A 20,513-nucleotide genomic window follows, 5' to 3' on the forward strand; every position below is an offset into this window, starting at 1 on the left:
GGACCCTTGGATTCTCCCGGAGTGGCAAGATCTTCTATCCCAAGGACCAGTCAATCATCCGAGTGTGAAGCAGTTACACCTAACAGCATGGCTCTTGAGGGGGAAATCCTCGAAAGTAGAGGACTCTCCAAGAGCGTAGTTTCCACTTTACTATCCTGCAGAAAGGATGTCACCTCCTCTATTTATCTCAGGATTTGGAACACCTTCCAGAAGTTTGCCAAGGATCCAGTGAATCCTTTAAATCCCCCACCTATGTGTAGGATTTTAGATTTTTTGCAAGCTGGACATGAAAAAAATTTGAGGCCAAGTACTCTTAAAGTACAGGTATCCGCTTTGAGTGCGTTCTTTGATTCTCCCATCGCTAGCCACCCGTGGGTCCGAAGATTCTTTAAAGCCATCAGCAGGCTTAGGCCTATACCTGGACCTTCAATTCCCCCCTGGGACCTCAACTTGGTCCTTACTAGCCTCACAGAACCTCCCTTTGAGCCACTTAAACAGTTACCTATAAAGATCTTGTCTATAGGGTTCTTATTAAACCAGATCCTTCCTTCTTACCGAAAGTGGTTTCTATGTTTCATAGAACGCAGGACATTATCCTTCCTTCCCTGTGCCAAGATCCGAGAAATGAAAAAGAGGAAAAACTGCACTGTTTAGATGTAAAAAGATGCCTATCTCATTATCTGGAGGTTACTAGTCAGTGGAGGAAAACCTCAAAACTCTTCATTCAGTTTAGTGGGAAAAATAAGGGCCTCCCAGCCTCTTCTAAAACCCTTTCCAGATGGATCGTGAGAGCCATTAATTTGGCCTATTCTTCAGCTGGAAAGGCTCCCCCGGGGGGCTTTGGTGCTCATTCTACAAGATCAGTCTCCACCACTTGGGCAGAAAGGGCTGACGCTACCTTAGAACAAATTTGTAGAGCAGCCACATGGCAGTCACCTGGCACCTTCTTCCGTCACTACAGATTGGACCTAGGCAATAAAGAACAGCTAGCCTTCGGTAGGAAAGTCCTCCAGGCGGTAGTCCCACCCTAAGAAATAAAGGGATTTCTATTCTAGTCGTCTCTCAAGGGTGCTGTCATGGGCGAAAGGGAAATTTAAGATTACACTTACCGGTAATCACTTTTCCATAAGCCCATGACAGCACCCGGGTTTATTCCCACCCTGATATACATATAAAAAAAAAAAAAAAAAAAAGATATATATACATATACAAAAAAAAAAAAAAAAAAAAAATATATATAAAAAAAAAAAAAAAAAGATATATGAAAAAAAAAAAAATATATATACATATACAAAAAAAAAAAAAGAGAAGTGTGGTCTAGGACAAGTTCTTGCGATTAACTGGTGGTCTCGGGGCCATGCTCCTCCTTATGAGCTCTCCACGAAAGTTCCTGTTTCCTGTCCTGGATGGAGGCGGTCTCTCAAGGGTGCTGTCATGGGCTTATGGAAAAGTGATTACCGGTAAGTGTAATCTTAAATTTTTGGCCATCAAAGAAAACGTTATGTCTGGCGTAAATCCAAAACATCACATCACCCAAAGAACACCATCCCCACAGTGAAACATGGTGGTGGCAGCATCCTGCTGTGGGGATGTTTTTCAGCAGCCGGGACTGGGAAACTGGTCAGAGTTGAGGGACAGATGGATGGTTCTAAATACAGGGATATTCTTCAGCAAAACCTGTTCACCTTCCAGCAGGACAATGACCCCAAACACACTGCTAAAGCAACACTTGAGTGGTTTAAGGGGAACCATGTAAATGTGTTGGAATGGCCTAGTCAAAGCCCAGATCTCAATCCGATAGAAAACCTGTGGTCAGACTTAATTGCTGTTCACAAGCCCAAATCATCCAACTTGAAGGAGCTGGAGCAGTTTTGCAAGGAGGAATGGGCAAAAATCCCAGTGTTAAGATGTGCCAAGCTCATAGAGACTTATCCAAAGCGACTTGGAGCTGTGATTGGCACAAAAGGTGGCTCTACAAAGTGTTGACTTTAGAGTGGTGAATAGTTATGCACATTGACTTTTTCTGTTATTTTGTCCTATTTGTCTGTTTCACAATAAAACAAAATAAACATCTTCAAATGTGGGCATGTTCTGTAAATTACATGATGCAAATTCTCAAACAATTCATGTTAATTCCAGGTTGTGAGGCATCAAAATACGAAAAAAGCCAAGGGGGAGGGGGTGAATACTTTTCCAAGGCACTGTATGTGTTATGCTTCTTAATATTAGAATCCTTACAAAAATTGTACCCTATTAGGGGCAGTGTGTATATAAGCACACATGGTGTTATTGGGGAAAAAAGTGGCTCGATGGGACCAAGCGTCCACAAATTATGCCCCTGTTTATGCACATGTTAATGTCATAAGAAAGTATTTTATTCTGCACAAACAGCGAAAAATTTAGTTAACAGGGCACAATGCCTGTCTGTATACTTATATACACAAATGGTACTTGTCATAGGAAACAGTGGCTTGTTCTGAAGTGGCGCCTATCAGAAGCCAGGGACAACTGTGGCTTACTGCTATTACTAGCCAGATGCCTGGTGCTGCTACTGCTGAATCTCGCATGATGAGGCATGGATCTTTCATTTTGCACTCTTCTGTTTACCAGACGTTTTATTATAAGGCCTATAAAGGAAAAGTCACAGGTTTGGCACACAGATTATTAAACAGTAAGGCCCCTTTCACACGGGCACGAATTCACCTCACGCATCACCTGTGCATTGCTTTAATATCGCAGCAAGCTCTATATTGTTATTTTTCACACAACACAGGCCCCATAGAAGTGAATGGGGCTGTGTGAAAATCGCAAGCATCCTCAAGCAAGTGCGGATGCGGTGCAATTTTCACGCACGGTTGCTAGGTGACAATCGGGCTGGAGACCCGATCTTTATTATTTTCCCTTATAACATGGTTATAAGGAAAAACAATAGCATTCTTAATGCAGAATGCTAAGTAAATTAGGGATGGAGGGGTTAAATAAAAAAATATACAATTAAATTCACCTCATCCACTTGTTCGTGCAGCCCGGCTTGTCTTTCTTCTTCTTTGAGGACCTGGGAAAAAAGGACTTTTGGTGACGTCACTGCGCTCATCACATGGTCCGTCACCAGCGAACAAGTGGATAAGGTGAGTAAATTTTTATTTATTTTTTTAACCCCTCCATCCCTAATTTACTTAGTTTTCTGTATTGAGAATATTATTTTCCCTTAGAACCATGTTATAAGGGAAAATAATAACATCTACACAACACCGATCCCAAACCCGAACTTCTGTAAAGAAGTCCGGATCTGGGTACCAAACATGCCAATTTTTCTCACGCGTGTGCAAATGCATTAAAATGCTTTGCACTCGCGCAGAAAAATTTTGCATTTTCCCGCGGCACACCCACATCCTATCCGGCCCTTTTACGTGACGCCCGTGTGAAAGAAGCCTAATAGTAGAATTGCAAATGTTTTTTTCTTTAACATATCTTGTAGTAATACAACACGTTCACTAAAATGGATATGATAATGGCAGCTTTTTCAAGCCAATTGCAGTAAAATGCTTTTGCTATAACGAGTGGTATCATGAAGTAACATACAACATGGTCAATAACATGGGTATAATGTACTGATATGTCCAGTTAGAGGGTAGAGAGAAAATGTTTTTAGAAAAAAAGTGGTAAATTCCTTAGCGGCAGAATATATGCTATTGGGGTGCTGGAAATAAGTCTGAACTGTAGAAACGTAAAAAAAAAAAATCTGTCTGGCTGTTCATACAGAAAAATACAAGTTTCTTGTAATGCAGAAGTTTCCAGCAAGCTGTATGAAAGAACCAAGATAGTGCTAAGCGTTCCCTGATAAAACAATTATATCTCTATATTCTCTCCCTATAGTTTTTCTATAGTGTCCCTAGTAACGGCTTGCGTTTGTAGTTTTTTGGGCAGACACTACAACACATCCTTCCACAAGCCTAGCGAGAACAGAATTCTTCCTTCTGAGCAAAAGGATTTGCCTGCATACTGCCCCTCCTAGTGTCATGTGGTCCTTAATATTCTTCCTCCCACTTGTTTTCCCCTCCAAACGGATGTTATATGTGAAAAATGTTTGTTGCCGTTTCACAAAACCACTGCAGTTTCCAATAATGAAGTAAAGTTAACTATTTCTTGTGTTGATGGAGAACAGAATTGAGCATTTTGGATTTCAACATGCAGTGTCTGTAAAAAGAACGCACGCTCCAACACAGAGTGCGTTTTCCACAGTGGATATTGTTGTCTGAAATTAGCATTAAAGGGGTTGTCCACTTTTTACTATTGATGACCTATCTTCATTGTGTTTTTGCGGGGGACACAATTGTTTGAAATTCTCAAAGCAATTGTTGATATCGGAAAGTTCTTTTTTTTTTTTTTTTTGTCTCATTAAAGATTTATTAACATTAAAGTATACCTGTTATTTCAGGTGTGCCACTTGTGTACATGAGAAATAACAACATTTTGGACCATTATGTGACTTGCCTTCTGCATGTTTCACCAGTTTCTCCTTTGCAAGTCCTTTGTCCATTCTCCCTGAGCTAGTGGGTGGAGACCAGCTGCTACGATGTTTACCATACACAGCACACACAGAGAGTAGATACTGACATTCTATTTCTCTGTAGCATACTTTTAGAAACAGCAGCATGGAAGTCGTTACAAAGCAGTACTGAGCAGTGTAGCTATGAATCCAGCTCTGGAATGGGGTAGAAAACTGTAGTACCAGCTCTGTGTGTTTCTACCTATGGCTTATTGAAGAGGCAGGAGAAGAGGTGGGTGGCTGCTAAGTGGAAAAAGGTGTGTTTTTCTAATGAGATATATTACAGAATTTTGTGTACTACTGATTAAGGGCTCATGCATGAGTGTGATCAGTTGAGGGGAGCTTCGGTCTGCCCGGGAGATCCGGCAGGCACACGGACAGTGATTCCCAGGGTGACCGCAACTTCCCTGAACTGACTATCATAGTATTTTATGATGCAGTCAGTTCGTATCTGTTTGCGGATCTCTTATGAAAGGATCCCTTATGCAAGGTTTGACAGTACAGTGCATGTTTATAGTGAATGCACATGCTAATGTTCTCGATGTGTAGGAGTGCAGTGTGATTACCACCTCAGCTTTGCGGCTTGGTATGCCACTGTCCTGGGTTAGGAGATCAGCGCATATATTTAATATATTTTCCAATACCAGTGTGCAGCGCAACGTGTATGCACATAGGATGTAACTTCGATTCAACTCCTCTAAAGGTAGTTCTCTCATGTTTTTTTTTTTTCCCTTGTATGCCCAGCTTAGGAGCCTTTTTGTCATCTTCTAGCTTTTAATTGGCAAAAACTTTATTATATCCTTCCCTTTTCTAGATATTGTTAATAGTAAATATTTAATCAAACCAATGGAGATTTAAGAAGCAGATAGGAATTTCACCTCAACACGTAGAAGGGAATAAAATCGAAACAATGATGCAACCTCATGAGTTAATTTGACAACAGCAGAAGTAGCAGCCCCTTCGGGTGGTGTCGTAGAAGTGGGAAATATGGCACCATTGTGGACGTGTGAAGGAAAGCCAGGTTGTGACATTGCCATACATCGGTGATCATCCGGATTAACCTACACAGTGTGGCCTCCTTCAGAAGTCATTTATCAGTGTTAATGTGGAGCTTCCAGGGCAAGTCTCTGACACATAAAGTAAGCATTGAGACACATGGCTGCAGGACAAAGAGCAGCTCAGCTGACACTCCTGCACTGGAGGCCCGCAGTGAGATGATGACACTTCTAGTCTTCTACAGTAGAAGCCATTTTCTATGTACTGTTACATTTCCAGTTAATTGTGAACTCTTACTTGCCGTACATGTGACTACATAGTTACCATTTGAATGTAGTTCTATTAAAGGACATCTTTTGATATGTCCATATGTGTGTGTGTATATATATATAATGTGGACATATTTTAGTAAAGAAAAAGGGGGGGGGGGGGGGCGTTGAGACCACCAACCATGCTAGAACAGAGAGCCACACGTTTGTGTCTATAGAGCGGATTGCACTTTTTTAGAAGAGATTATGGGGAGTGAACCCAAGTCCTATAAAATATAGCGGATAAACCCATAGCGCTATGTACTGTAGCATTTACACATATCCTGTTGTATTTGTTTGCATAGTCTTAACTAATGTAGCAAGTACTCACCTAGTGCATACATACCCGCATATAGTGCATACATACCCGCACATTTCTTTGTGCAGTGTAATATGTATTCTTGCCCTATAACCTATATGATGGCACAATCCTTTACATTATGTTTCTTCTATGCAGTGTATTAAGCATGTAAATAGTTATGTGCAGTGTGCAGTCATTTACTTCTATGCAATGTAGCATGCAATCACAGTCCTGAACAGTGCGGGGGGCAGCCTCCTCCAACAGTCCATGTATCACACTGAAATCTACTCCAGCTCGTAGCTGTGTATTTCAGTCATTGTTTAAGCCTGTTTCTGTTGTAAATAATGATAAAGGATCCATTTGCAACTGAAAGTCACAATCACATTTTAAAAAGTCCCCAACACCGGATTTTGCAGCTTTTTAATGCCATTGGGGAGTTGGCATAGGGGAAATTATTATAAATTCCCCCCACTACATCTAGTGTTATATATGGTTCCATCAAACTTTGGGATTTAAAGCTTGATTGCGAGTAGGTTGTTTGTAAGCAACCATCTCTGAACGACTTTCATGGTCTCTGAGCCTTCCTCACCTGGCCTTGGGTTCCCCTAAAATTAGTTAAAAAAATAAATAAAATCCCTTCCCACTAGACAGGTGAGGGATAGAGCAGGTGGTTTTCTTGGGCCTCTGCTAACATGCTGCATGCATTAGGAGTACATTATTCTGGCATTACTGATTATTTCAGAAGAATTACTTTCAATTCAACGCTGTTAATTCTGCTGGTACTTTATCACCATCTTACCATATGCCTAATAAAATAAACTTCCAGTAAAACAAAATACAAAATTTAGTGCAAGCCTAGCTATTATATTTTATTATGCCAGAGAGACACTTGCATGTATTCAATAGGCAGGATCCTCAAGTACATTTCTAGGAAACCCATTCTGGGACAGGATTTCAATCAAGTTATTGATGGCAGATCCCATATAATTACAAAAATGGCGCTCCTAATAGCAGGTAATTGAAAACATTTTTAAAGATATTTAGTAACATGACAAACCTTATTTTCATAGCTGCTATTTACCTTGTAGATGCAAGTGTCCACCAGAGGACACCCTATTTGTGTTGTAGCCAGAGTCTTCATTATCCTTGATGTCGGACCTTCTGTAAAATCAGACCTGACTTCCAAGGTACTTCCTGCTGTTTTTGGATTGGCCAGCACTGCTCACATGAAGAGTGCTGGCCAGTCCAAGAGCGGGGATGGGCAAGCAGGAAGAGTCGTTGGCTACCAATATACACTGTGCATCAGTAGGAGGTGGTGAAGCCCAAGCATTGGCAGATCTGCAGTTCAAAAGATGATCACCATGAATTTCTGTTTAATATTTTTATTGATCCAGAGGGTTACTTTAAAAGGAGTTTCCAGCTTACCTGCTGCTTCGTTCTGGCTCTCTTCACATGTCTTCTGGTCCCCATCCTGTCAACTTCTGGATGGACAAGGTCACATGTGCTGCTACAGCCAATCACTGGCCCAAACAGTGGCATGCCTACAAGCGGTACATAACCCAACAGTGACATACTAATTGGGACAGTTCCCCACTGAGGCAGTCCAGGAGTTAACAAGATGAGGACCGCAAAACCAGTGAAAAGAGCCAGGGAGGTGGAATGTAGCACAGAGAGCAAAGGAGTCTTTATTTTTTATTTTTTTTTCACTTATACTGCATGATAGGGTGGAAGTTTAAGGAAAAATAAAATGGGGAAATCCCTCTTTAACTTTAGTATGAGGTCTTGTACATCAATAAACATTTTATAGAGTATAGTTACTTGAAGATATGTCTACAGCTGACTATGTGGAACAATATGTTAATTTTCTGGAAGTCCATTTCCTACAGAACATCATCTTCAGGCTGTAAAGTTCAACCCCAATTAGCAGTGTATTGCATGAGAATGGAAGCACTCACCCATCTAATGCTACTAATACATAATTTAAGAGCCATGTAATAGCTTCTCACATTTAAAAATGAAAAATCTCATGTAGTACTGTTGGCCCTCACTCAGGACTTTACACCTATGAAAAAAAGAGTTGGCGCTCCTCCATGTATTATCTAAGTCACCCATTACGTGTTAATATCCCATTGCCATTATATCCATTACAAATGCCTTTTTTATTGCGGCCGGTAAAGAGTTAAGAGTATCCCTATAAAGCTGAGAGTTGTGTAAGGTTTAGCGCTGGCTTGTAATTGCTCAGAGCTTGGCCTGATCCCATCAGTACTGCCCATCCCACCACTGGAGATGTTTTGTGGACTGGTTAATGATGGTGAATTTCCCAGGCCACCCCACTAACAGCACACATACGCTCTGCATCTCATCATATTGAGCCCCGGTAATTACACATTCATAGCCGCCTTCAATCTCCTGGCAGGGTCTCCAGAGGAAATCAGCTGCTCACCGAATTCTCGCTCTCCATCTTTCTTTAAACTCATCTATTCTCCTCCTGACTTGTCGTCTTATAATATCATTCGTATGCGCCTCCTCTTACCCAATCTCTTCTCTGTCAGTCTCTTTTTGATTTTGTGTCAGCATGTCTTTTCCTATAATCTCTTTTGCCTTTTTATAATTTGGCTCTTTCATTTTCTTGAAAGGAAAATCTCAAGAAATTGAATGTTCAAGCCTCAGTGAATCCACTGCCTTGGATTGCAGAAATAAACCTAAATATCATCTTCTGCCCACAGTGCCTTATGGACTTGAGTGCAGGTTCTGCTCCATTGTATGAGTCAGCGTTCCTAAATACTTGGCACTGGTAGCCCGCTGACTGGCCGTGTGCAGAAGCTGCACTGCAATAGACGTTTAGCCTTTAGATTAATGACAACAAAATCAATAACTTGTGCTGGCAGCCGAGTTGATGGTTCTTATGGCAGCCCGTGATGGCCTTGTAAGTTACCCCATGCTTGAGAACTGTTAATGCGCATTGATAGCAAACAGCACAGCAGCTGATCTCTGCCAATAGCTTGCTCACAATTTCTTGATGCCAGAATACCACGACTGGCAGCAACGCAACTGCTGCAGGCTGATCTGCTATCTGATACCCCCAGGAGACCTCCTTCTGAACATGTTCAGAACATTTCCTCAAAGACAAAATAACAGCCATGAAGTGGATAATGGCATTTCTTTGACAAATTTAATTAGTGCCTTAAGTATTTTTCTGGGAACAGCTTTACAGTAAAGGCAGCAGTTGTTGAATCGATTTGCTATTTTTGATTGGAGATTGCAAGCTCCTGTGGCTTAGATTTTCTATTACAGAAAGCATAAGACCTAAATCAATACAGATAAATGACATGCCTGACTGAATGAATGATGGATATACAGGGATGGTCCTAGGTGGGTTTTCCCTTGAGTTACCTTTGGGAAATGATGTTCCATCTTGGTGTATCATGCAGCGCCCAGCTCATATAAGACAGTACACAGTTGGCTAATCAATAACCTAGGTAATATACCGATTGCATAGTGGCCAAAAGTCCCATAACATAGATGGGGGTTAGGGCCAACTGCAAAGGAGGCAGAGTCTGTACTAATTTACTAAAGTGGGTAGTTTGTGGGCATTTCCTGGAAACTTTCAGAGGTCCCAGGGGCTGGACTTAAGTCTAGAATTTTGTGTGATATCCGGGGTGCATGTTTCAGGTGTTGAGGCAGCAGGAGAGGAACCTTCTTTGTAGTGAGAGATGATGCAGCTGTGCCTTCTTTGCTGCAAGCTCTAATTGTATAGGAGAAAAGGTTTGCAGACTTTATCGGAGCCTTTTATACAAGCCAATGATCAGGAGAATGAGCGCTAGTTCCCAATCACTGCCCGCATAAACCTGCCCAGTGATCAGCCAGCAAATGGTCCCATCATTGAACACATCTTCTATATGGATGTTCAATCACAGATTTCTCCACAGAAAAGGAGCTAAATAAGTACCCATCGACTTGTTTAATTGTCAATTAGTACTAGTTAGGCTATGTCCACATCTGCAGCAGACAATTTGGTATTCTGTTCTGGCATTGGAGTTGCTGCATCTGGCATAGCCAGACATCGTGGGGCCCAACGGATCCCATTCACTATAATGTGGTCTATCAGTTTTCCGGAATGAACACAACAGAATACTGGAATGCCTGCCACAGAAGTGGATGTAGCCTCCTTAGTGCTAATTGACAATGTAGCAAGTCGATCAGCACTTATTTAGCTCCTTTTATGTGGAGCAATCAGTTACTGAACAATCGTAGCCTAAAGGTGGATTTACGGGACGATTCTGCAGCCGATCCGGCTGCTCGCTCAGTGAAGGAGACGGCTGCATTTACATGCAGTGATCTCCTTCACAGTATGAGGATGAGGGATCACTATTCCTTGTTCACATAGAGAATTATTGTTTCTGGGCAGCAGATGACTATATAGCCCACATGATCTGCTGCCGAGAAACAATGAATGATGTGCCTGCACAAACAGGATCACCCGATGAACGAGTAAAACGCTCATTCATCGGGTGATCAGCGGCACATTTACACGGGCAGATTGTCGGGGCCATTCCCGATAATCTGGACAATTATTGGCTCGTGTAAATACTGCTCTACTACTGGAAAGTCTGCCCCTGTGAATGGACCCTTATTTTTTCCTGCCCTACACTATTCAAATTTCCTTGGGACTCCGGAGCGAGGGACTGCAACTAATGGGAATTCTTCTGAAAGTAGGGGCAGTTAGATTAAAACAAGATTCCAGTGGTGGGTGGCCCATTCCTGCTGATCGTTCCACTTCTTCAAAGGCCAACATTTAGAAATATACTTCAAGAAACTAGCAAGCAGACTTGTGTGCAGCCAAATACATAATGCATTGAGATCTGTTAATTTAAAGGGATTGTCCCACAAAAAATACTCTACAGTTTTCAAACCTGCATCGGTATCTTACTATTTTTGTATTTGCATAGGGCTTGTTCTAGCTTTATTAGAAAGAGATTGCCATGTGCTATATGATGTCTGGTTTTCATTTTTTGCATTAATCATCTGATAACCCCATTAAATTGTAACCAATTTCTTGGCTCGGTGATAGAAATCTATCTAGTATCTGGTAGAAGCAACAATTGTCACCCTACTTAAAACCATTATTCTTTTTTGTGATAATTCTTTTTTCTTCATAAATGCTGTTTATAGCAATATTTAGGCAGATTGGCTTCAAATGGGTTCTACAGGATTGCAAAACCATGCCTGTGTCTGGTATTGCTGCCTGGGTCCATTGAAGCAAATGGGGCTGACCTACTGTACAATACACCATCTGTGGACAGTTGTGGAATAGTTTCTGGAAGAAACGACGCATGTGTTTTTAATCCTAAACATCCTATCTAATGCATTAATGATGACCGAAGTGTAAGAAAATAATACAGCTGTTTTTTGTAGAAATAGCGCCACTCTTGTCCATGGTCAGCGTAAGATATTACGGCCCAGTCTCCTTCCCATGAATAAAGCTAAGCTGCAATACCAAACACTGCCCATGGGCAAGAGAGGTGCAGGTTCTGAAAAAAAAAATGACTGAATCTCATAGCAAACCTTTCTTGTCTCCTTTACCCGCTTCTTCAGAAGAGCCTGTAGATGACCTAAATGAAGGCTATCTGGACCTGCTCCTGCACATGTAACCCTGTGGCCCAGGCTGGATGATAAATGTGGTGCAGGGATGGACATTTTTGTTAATTCTATATCAACTATTGGTTGGCTTATTTTGAGACAGAATTGTACTCTAGAATTGTGGCACAATTTTGGCACAAATGGGGCATCTTAACCCCCGCCCCCTCTTCACTGTAAAGCCCCTTCCCACTAAAATTGAAGAAACCCTAGTTGTGCCAAATTGCACCAGATTCTAGGTGTAGACACTTCCGTAAGTCTGACCCATCATATTTATACATAAAATAAGCAATAATGTCCATAACCAAATAGATTACAGTCCCAACTTTTTAACCCCTACCATTTTTAGTAACACTCTGTTCCCAATAAAAATCCTACTTCAAGGAAGCTGATTCTGCGGTGCTATTTAAGACCCCCTTAGCAGAAAGTTTCTGGTACCTGAGCCCTCATAATCACCATGGAAGGAATAAGGTGATCACCAATAAATTTCATTCTCCGACTGACCAATTGGTTTGTTTTCTGTCAAAGTGATTTTTCTCACCCTGAGTCACAGGTGACCACCTTTTTCCCCTTCATGTCATTTCTGCAGACACAGGGACAGCTAATGCAGTCCTCCAGCACAACGACCAAGCAAACAGCTGCACAAATCTCAGCTTCCTTTACTCCTGTAAGTATGATTTGGTATATAAAGGGGGGACTTGAATCCCAATCAGACCTCATTTGTCCTTTTATACGAGCTTGTTCGAACCTTTATACTATACATATAGGCGTCTGACACTGAGATGGGGGAATCTCTTTGGTTCGAATTAAATTCAACCCAAATTTTCCAAAAATTCAGGTTGAAGCCAAATCCAAATTTATGGCGATTTGAGCAATTTTCTCAACATGGAGTTAGCAGTTTTCAGATCGGAAAACAGGAAAAATAAATGAGGATGATCCCATAATCCACAGAGGTGTCTGTGCATACATACCATGGTATTTGTCTACATAAAGCAAACATTTTTGGATAATAGAATATATATATATTCTGACAGTGCAGTGTAGCCCCATATGTCACTGTCATTTTGACATAATGATGTCTTGGCGTTGCAGAGCTGGACAAGAGTTGCATTAAGTCCTAGGAGACCTCAGAGTGTCGACCACCACTTTTAAGGGCAATTAGAGCACTTTTGATTTGTCAAATTTATTCTGACCCAAATAGACGCAGCTGACCAACTGGTCTTGTCGCTACTTGAGAGCCTATCTTTCTGTTTTCTCCAGACTTTGTCATATATTTTACATGACTCCAAGAGTACAGAATTTTTCATTCCCATTGGTTTTTGCACTGTAGATGGCTTGCCGTCTAATAGCGGGGCTACAATTCCTGACTATTGTAATAGCTTGTCTTGTTCTGGTTGTGTTATCTGTTGAAGAGTCTGTTCACACTGCATTTTCAGTGCATGTCCAAGATATAAGTTGAAAGGACTTCCCACCAACAAAGTCCACTGTAGCCACATGTAAATAAAAAAATAAAATACATTCCCTATATATATATCTTTTTAGTGGACACCATACTTGCCAACATTTCAGTTGGTAAAATCAGGGCATATAAGCCCTGCCCCCAGGAACGCCATGAAACTGCCTGGAAACACTCCCTCATGGACGAAGGCCTGCTAGCTGCGGCCTGGGACAGCGCTAATTTGCCAGGACCATCTAAGAAAATCAGGGACAGTCTCTGCAAATTCCGGACAGTTGGCAACTATGGGACATCTCCGTATAAAATGGGATAGTAAACTATGGTAGTCTGTACAGTTCAAAACAAGGAATATTGATGTACAGCAGCAGGACATTATGTTAGCATCCATTCTGTGCTTCGAGCACTACATACATATGACAAATGCACCCATATACATTTGTTTTTTTCCTTTTTGTACTCTTTGTGCTGACCTTCTATTATTCATCCTGGTAACCTGAGTAAATGGAGTACTGAGAATTATATACTTTTACAATCTACCCCCTTGACAGAGGTAGTAGCACCCAGTTCTCCATTGTCATACATTTCCTGGAGAAAAAACGGAGGAATGTCATATTTTTAAGGAAAGATGCCTCGGAATTATTTTATGGGGAATAGCAGTGTTTACTAAGACAAACCTATTAGAGATGACAGACCCTCTGTAACTTAGACAATAGAGGTAACGCGTGAAGCATTGCTGTAGTGTGATATTGCAGTAATAGGTAGTGTTGGACTACATGCTATTGTAACTAAAGGGACCCCATTGTCCCCTGAGTCTTGGTATAGACCCCATCTTTTCTTTGCTGTGCCTGCCTCAACACACAGGGACTCGAAGCTGCAGAGTGAGTTCCCCAGAGCTTTCTGTATCACATGTGCAGGTTCATGGAAAATATAATGCCTGATACTTTTCCTTCTCTACCCTGTTATTTCAGCCAGTATAATTGCGTGGGGTCTCCGAAATCCCTTTGCTGGAATCAGTAAGCATATAATTATACTGAAGAAACAAGCTTCTGGGAATCAGTTGCAAACCTTCTCTCAGATGGTATCAGATCCAATCCCCGAATCAGTAGACTTTATAATTTATTTATAAAAGATAAAAGTATTTACAGTGTGTATCTGGTAATCCGGTATGCTCTGTAGAGCTGGAATACTGGACGTTGTTCACCATAGACGTGTCCACAACTATGCAGGGTACCTCAGATCCACATCTTCAACCACTCGCCTTATCACAACTATGAGCCTCTACTATGACATACATGGACTCTTCTGAGCACACACTTGGGTGCTGCTCGCATTCAGCTCCTCCTTGCTGGGAGAAACTGAGGACATGGGATCCCCGTTTTTGGGATCAGTGGAAGGCAGGCAGCAGTTTGATGCCCAGTGAATTAGCTTTATTCACTATGCCAGGGCTGGCAAACCTGTGGCTCTCTAGCTGTTGTAAAACTACAACTCCCACCATGCCCTGCTGTAAGCTGATAGCTGTAGGCAGACTGGGCATGCTGGGAGTTGTAGTTTTGCAACAGTTGGAGAGCTGCAAGTTGGCCATCGTTGCCTTATTCAGTCGATAGAGGATAACTAGTAATTGCAGGAATATCCCTTTTAAAATATTCCTTCCTATTGTTTGTATTCCTTGGATTCTATCCCTTTAACCAGAATGAAGCTCTCCTAGACTTTTTATTTTTAATGCTCCACGCTTCTGCTCCTCATTTGCATGCCTGTTTCCATATTCCCTTTGGCTCCTGCTATGCTTCATGCTACATCTAGTAAATTCTGCAACATTGCCAGTGGTGATTGCAGTAGCAAATCTAGCCAAATTGTTCAGCCAGCCAACTAACCATGAATGCTCATGGAAAAGGCACAAAGATGGATAAGATCCCATTTCCATTTTACCTAATTTAAAGGCAACCGGTCATGTTGTATGTGATTTTAAAATCTGCAAGTATCATGGTATAGAGCAGAAGGAGCTGAGCAGATTGTCCGTTTATGGGAAAAGGTTCACTAGTGCATAAATGATACATTTAAGACCCTGCTCTTTCTAGTCCTGAGTCCAGTGGATGAGCCTCCTCAGTGGTTGGCAGGTGTCAGTCACTAAGTAGGACCACCCACTGGACTCCTGGATAAAATAAAAGTTATATTGAATCTTTTCCCATAAAAGAACAATCTGCCCAGCTCTTCCTGCTGTATACCATGATGTCTGCAAATCAGACACCATGTTCAATAAGACAGGTTTTCTTTAGGAACTGAATGTGTAGATATCTGATGAGAAGAATGATTAGCCATGTGATAGTGAGTCCTTTAGTCTTAATGTGTTCTCCATTTAACTGTCCTTCATGAGCATTGTAGGTACTTTTATGAATTCCAGCTCTATAGTTTTTAAAAAATTTTTTTTTACCTGGGGCTAACTGGTCTCTTGGCCTCTATTTTATGATTATTATTATTATTTTATACATTTATACATAAGATGATGTTATACCACTATATAGAAGGACAATACAAGAACATCATCTAATGTTTTTATTTTTTCAACATTCTCCATTGGGTCCACAGGGCAGGTTTACAGATAATGTAAGTAAACCTTTACCACTTTATTTAGATTTTTTTGGGGAAGATTACGAAAGTCCCCTTTCCTTAAACTACTAGTCAGGAATGATGCCCTGTGAGTGTAGTAATGCTTCTTCTCCACCAGTGAAAACTGGCTATCATACCTAGGTGTCATATCAGACATTGTACTGATGCAACCTAATTGTATTAGTCTTTACAGGAGTTTATTGTTATTTTTTTTATTTACTCACCAGCCTGGAGAAATCTATGCTCGCTGGCTCCCTGCCTCTCAGAACTGATCTTCTGGCCCCCATCTGTCAACTAACGTATGGCTGGGATCTTGTGCGCAGCTACAGTCAATGACTGGCCTCAGCGGTGACAGATGACAACTGGAAGACCAATTAAGAGAGGAAGGGAGCCAAAATGGAGTCTTGAAGATCAGGGGAGAATGGATTTCTCAATGTATATTCCAGGGTGGGGTGCAAATAAAATTTTAGAAACTGGATGACCCCTTTAAGCAGAGGTTTTTTTAGCCCCTATTTGAAGGTAAGAAGGCCCTAAAATTGTCCATGTTACAAGTGTATTCGTATACTATAGACAGTTGGCAGCCATAGGTAGACATTTTCTCTATGTAAATGTATACGTACACATGTTACAAGTGAGGAACAATGTGTGTGTGTGATGTACCATCTCTCCCTGTCTCACTGGCCGTCCTCTCTCTCTCTCTTTATCTCTCTCTTATACATGCGCACTACCACAGGGAAGAGCGGTGAAAATTTCGATAGTCCGCTAACCCGGGACGTGCCAAGATTAGGCTGCGGTCTGCCTCATTATAAGGTTCTAAAGTCTGCAGGGCAGGCGACTCTGCAACCCGCGATGTAGAAAGGACTCTGGTAAATGACCTCCTGTTCCTCTTCTACTCACGTTACATTGTTTTAGTGAGGACAGGGGGGTAACAGTCTATTGTGTTAGTCAACATGTTATTTCAGGTGGAGTTAGGCCCCCCAAAATTTGGGGATCTGAATGGGGGAGAAGAATACTGTAGGAGAACACATTAACCTCAGTAACAGTGTACAGATTGTATTATTTCCTTTTATTCGGTCATGTTATTTTAGAACTTGATTGTATCCTTCTGCACTGTGGAAAAATGTTAGGGAAAAGAAAAAATGGTATGCTTAAATTGAGTATATTTTAAAGTCATCAAGTTTTTTTTTTGTTTTTGTGTTTTTTTTTCTTTGAGAGTGGATTGGTAGGGGGAGTCGAGGGCAGTAGTTGGATTCTTTTTATGGTCACTATTCCATTAGATTACTCATGCCAAAGTTTGCACACATTTTAAGGAGGCTTGAGGTGGTGAACCCAAGCTCAGATCATGTTCATCCTCCTCTTTTTTTTAGAAAGTGTTGGCCAAAAATTGTTTCTTGAGGTCCTTCCAGTGTAAAAGCAATAGATAGGATGGTAAAACATCCATTTTGATTGACTTTCTAAAGGGCCTATTAGACGGAGTGATTATCGTTTGAATTTTAAAAATTGCGTGTATTATCATGCAGAAATGGAAAGACGAGCAATAGTTTGTTTTAGGATCAGAGTCGAATCTGCCTGACTGAAAGATTGTCAGTCGCTGCCACATGTCCTTGTCTAATCAGATATCTGCCAATAATCATGTGTAAATGCTCTAGGGACGAAAGAGCACCGATCACAATAATGCACAAACTACGAAAATATTTAGAAGGTATTGTCGTATAACAGTCGGTCGAATGGAAATGACTGGCTAAATCGTCGCTTGCTGCTCGTTAATGATAAAATATCTGCCCGTCTAATAGGACCATAAGATGTGAGGGTGGTAATTATATGAACCAATATGAGTAACTACATTTTGATTTTTGCTATTGGGAGATCATTTCTGCTTTGTGCATCCATGTCTGAAAGGCATCCTTCTGCGATACAAGAGCATTTTAAATATGTTGACTGCATATGTTACTATAAAGACTTAGTGAGAGAAGTTTATCATAAACCCCTGTACAGCTGAAGGTAGCAGCTAATTTATGACTAGGTGCAGGACTCGCCAATACTTGCGCCTAGACTGAAATCTTCAGCAGTTCTGAGCTGCTGTAGATTTCAGTTACCTTTTCACACTAAAAAACTAGCGTAAAACCAGAAAAATTTGCCTGAACCCACCCCACCCCTAGGTCTGAGGGTGCAAAGGAGTTGTAAGAGACCACACATGCCCAGCAGGCTTCGTTCACATCTGTGCCGGGGATTTTCACTTTCTGTTCCATCATAATAGAAAATCACATGACTGACACCAACAATGTCTGACAGACCGCATTGCTTATAGTGTTTGTGTCATTATGCCCATTTCACCAGAAAATATAGCAGGTTTTTATGCCATCATTTTTTTATGAATCTGCGACAGAGGACCATAATGGAACCTCCAACGCGGATGTGAACAAAACCTAGAAGCTTGCCGTTTTCCTTGGCATATTGTGATCAATAACCATTTGTTCACCTTAAGGCATAGTTTCGGGCTATCAGATCACTTCAGAGCAGTAGTATTTCTTTGCTTTGTGCTAAATCAGTATTACCATTTCAGTTTCTGTTGAACAGAGTTCAGTTCATGGTTGACCTTGGCTGTAAGGCTTTCTTGCTAATATTTTATATATTAACTGTTAGCATCTCCAAGAGAACAATACCCTGGCTTACGTGTGTTCTTATTAAACTGCCATATTTTAAATTGTAGAAGGAATTTCTTCCTCTAACCTTTCCTTTTTTCCACCTGTATTCCCCTAATTCAAATGGCACCTGAAAACCAACCTGTTTATCATCTACACCAATGTCCTCTCTAGGCTATTGTCTAAAGATGTATGTCTTCCAGTCCTAGTCTCTTCATTCCCACCTGGAACATTGTTAAAGTGGGTTTCCAAGATACTTTTAGGGCTCTTTCACACAGGCGCATGCCGTGCAGGTAATCTGCTGCGTGAAAGAGAGCCAAGCCCCGTTCCGGACAGCAGAGACATGGAGCAGTAACATGATTAATAATGCTCCGTGCCTCGCTGTGATCTTTTAACTACAAAATCACAGTGAGATAAAGTTGTCAGCGTGATTTTGTAGTAAAAAGGTCACAGAGAAACAAAGAGCGCTATTAATCATGTTAATGCTCTGTCTCTGCTGTCTGGAACGGGGCTTGGCTCTCTTTCACACAGTGGATTCCACGCCCGGTATCCGCTCGTGTAAAAGAGCCCTTACTGATAACGTATTCTCTGCCTAGGTGATCAGTATCTGATTGGTGGGGGTCCGAAACCCAGGATACCCACTGATCAGCTGTTTGAGAAGGCCTCTGTGCTTGCAGTAGCGCTGCAGCCTTCTTACAGCTTTCCCTAGGCCATGCCATGTGACGTCATGTTGGTCAAATGGCCTAGGTCACATGGCCTACGTGCATTGAAGTGAATGGATCTGAGCTGCAGTACCAAGCACAGCCGCTATCAAATGGATGGTGCTGTGCTTGATGAGCAGAGAGGGGGCCACGGCGCTACTGCAAGCACAGGGGTATTCTCAAACACTTGATTGACGGGGGTTCTGGGTGTCGGACCCCCACCGATTGGATACGGATTACCTATCCACAGGATAGGACATCAGTCAAAAATATCTCGGAAAACACTTATTTTTTTAAGGACATCCCCTATTACGAAACGTACAATACTAAAGATACAGTTGGTGAAATATCTGCATTTGACGAACGTTCCTCCTGCTTGATCTTAATCTGATTGCTGGAGCAGATATAACCTTTTTATGCAATTCCCTGTGAATGTTTCTTTTATTGTGAGTTAGTGTTGTGTTTTATGTCCTAATTGTAAAATATATTATTGGAGCTTCTTACAATTAGAAATTTTTGTTGCTAAATATGCTTTTTGTATTTAAAGATCTCTGTATTCTTGGTGCAACCTCATAACTGCCAAAAGAGAGCCTGGGGATTCACGGTGAAGAGGTAGAAAGAGGAGGGGTAGTGGGAGGGAGAGATGGGACTCTTAATAGCCCAAGAGAAGGGATGCACCAGCTGTCAAACAGACAGAGGCAAATGCATAGTGAACCTTAAGGGTCCCCAAATCGTCAGGTTTATTGTTCAGCAAGAATAGTAATTAAATGTTTTGTTTTGACATTTTGATGGGGCATCGGGGCCTCCTGTCTGTATCTTGCAAATACTTTGCAAACAGTTACATCAAACTCTAGCTTATTTCACCTTTGTTGCATCACAGGGGATCAACTTCTGACCGGAATGATAAAAGGACGTGGATTGTACCAGTGGATAGTTTTTATTAAGAACTATAGAATCGGTATATGCTAATAATATACATGCTCTGCGCCTGGTGCTTCCCGCTGGTTCCTAGAACAACACCATCAATCACTGCATATTTTTACATTAGTATTTCATCTCAAAATGGACTTTTTTTTACTCTTTGTCAATACATTATGCCAAAAAAAAATTAGCAGCATAATTTTCAAACTTTGGAACACTAGGCCACAGGCCTGCTCAAACAGACTGTTTAGCAGCTTTACTGCAGTAACCAAGATAAAGTAAATGTGAATTCCAGTCTTGACTGGGACTTTAGTCTGGTATAAATTCACATGTTTTCTGGACTTTATAGCTGGCCAGGGGCTGTTCCTTTTCTCATTCCATATATATTCATCCAATAC

At 41.3% G+C, this 20,513-nt stretch overlaps 1 protein-coding gene across 9 annotated transcripts in view; it reads left to right on the forward strand.

Moving 5' to 3' along the window:
- PCDH1 (protocadherin 1) overlaps positions 1-20,513 on the forward strand; it is a 184,228-nt gene that overhangs the window by 156,613 nt on the left and 7,102 nt on the right. For 6 of the 9 annotated variants that reach the window (XM_044280960.1, XM_044280963.1, XM_044280964.1 and 3 more), the window contains exon 5: positions 12,381-12,458. The exons of 1 other annotated variant lie outside the window; for it this stretch is intronic. In XM_044280960.1, the coding sequence (XP_044136895.1) occupies positions 12,381-12,458 (78 nt within the window). Of the gene's footprint in view, positions 1-12,380; positions 12,459-16,584; positions 16,718-20,513 lie in introns of all 9 variants that reach the window. 2 more of the 9 variants (XM_044280968.1, XM_044280969.1) reach the window with 2 other exon arrangements.

Source organism: Bufo gargarizans, chromosome 2, assembly GCF_014858855.1.
Source record: "Bufo gargarizans isolate SCDJY-AF-19 chromosome 2, ASM1485885v1, whole genome shotgun sequence".
Taxonomy (NCBI): Eukaryota; Metazoa; Chordata; class Amphibia; order Anura; family Bufonidae; genus Bufo; species Bufo gargarizans.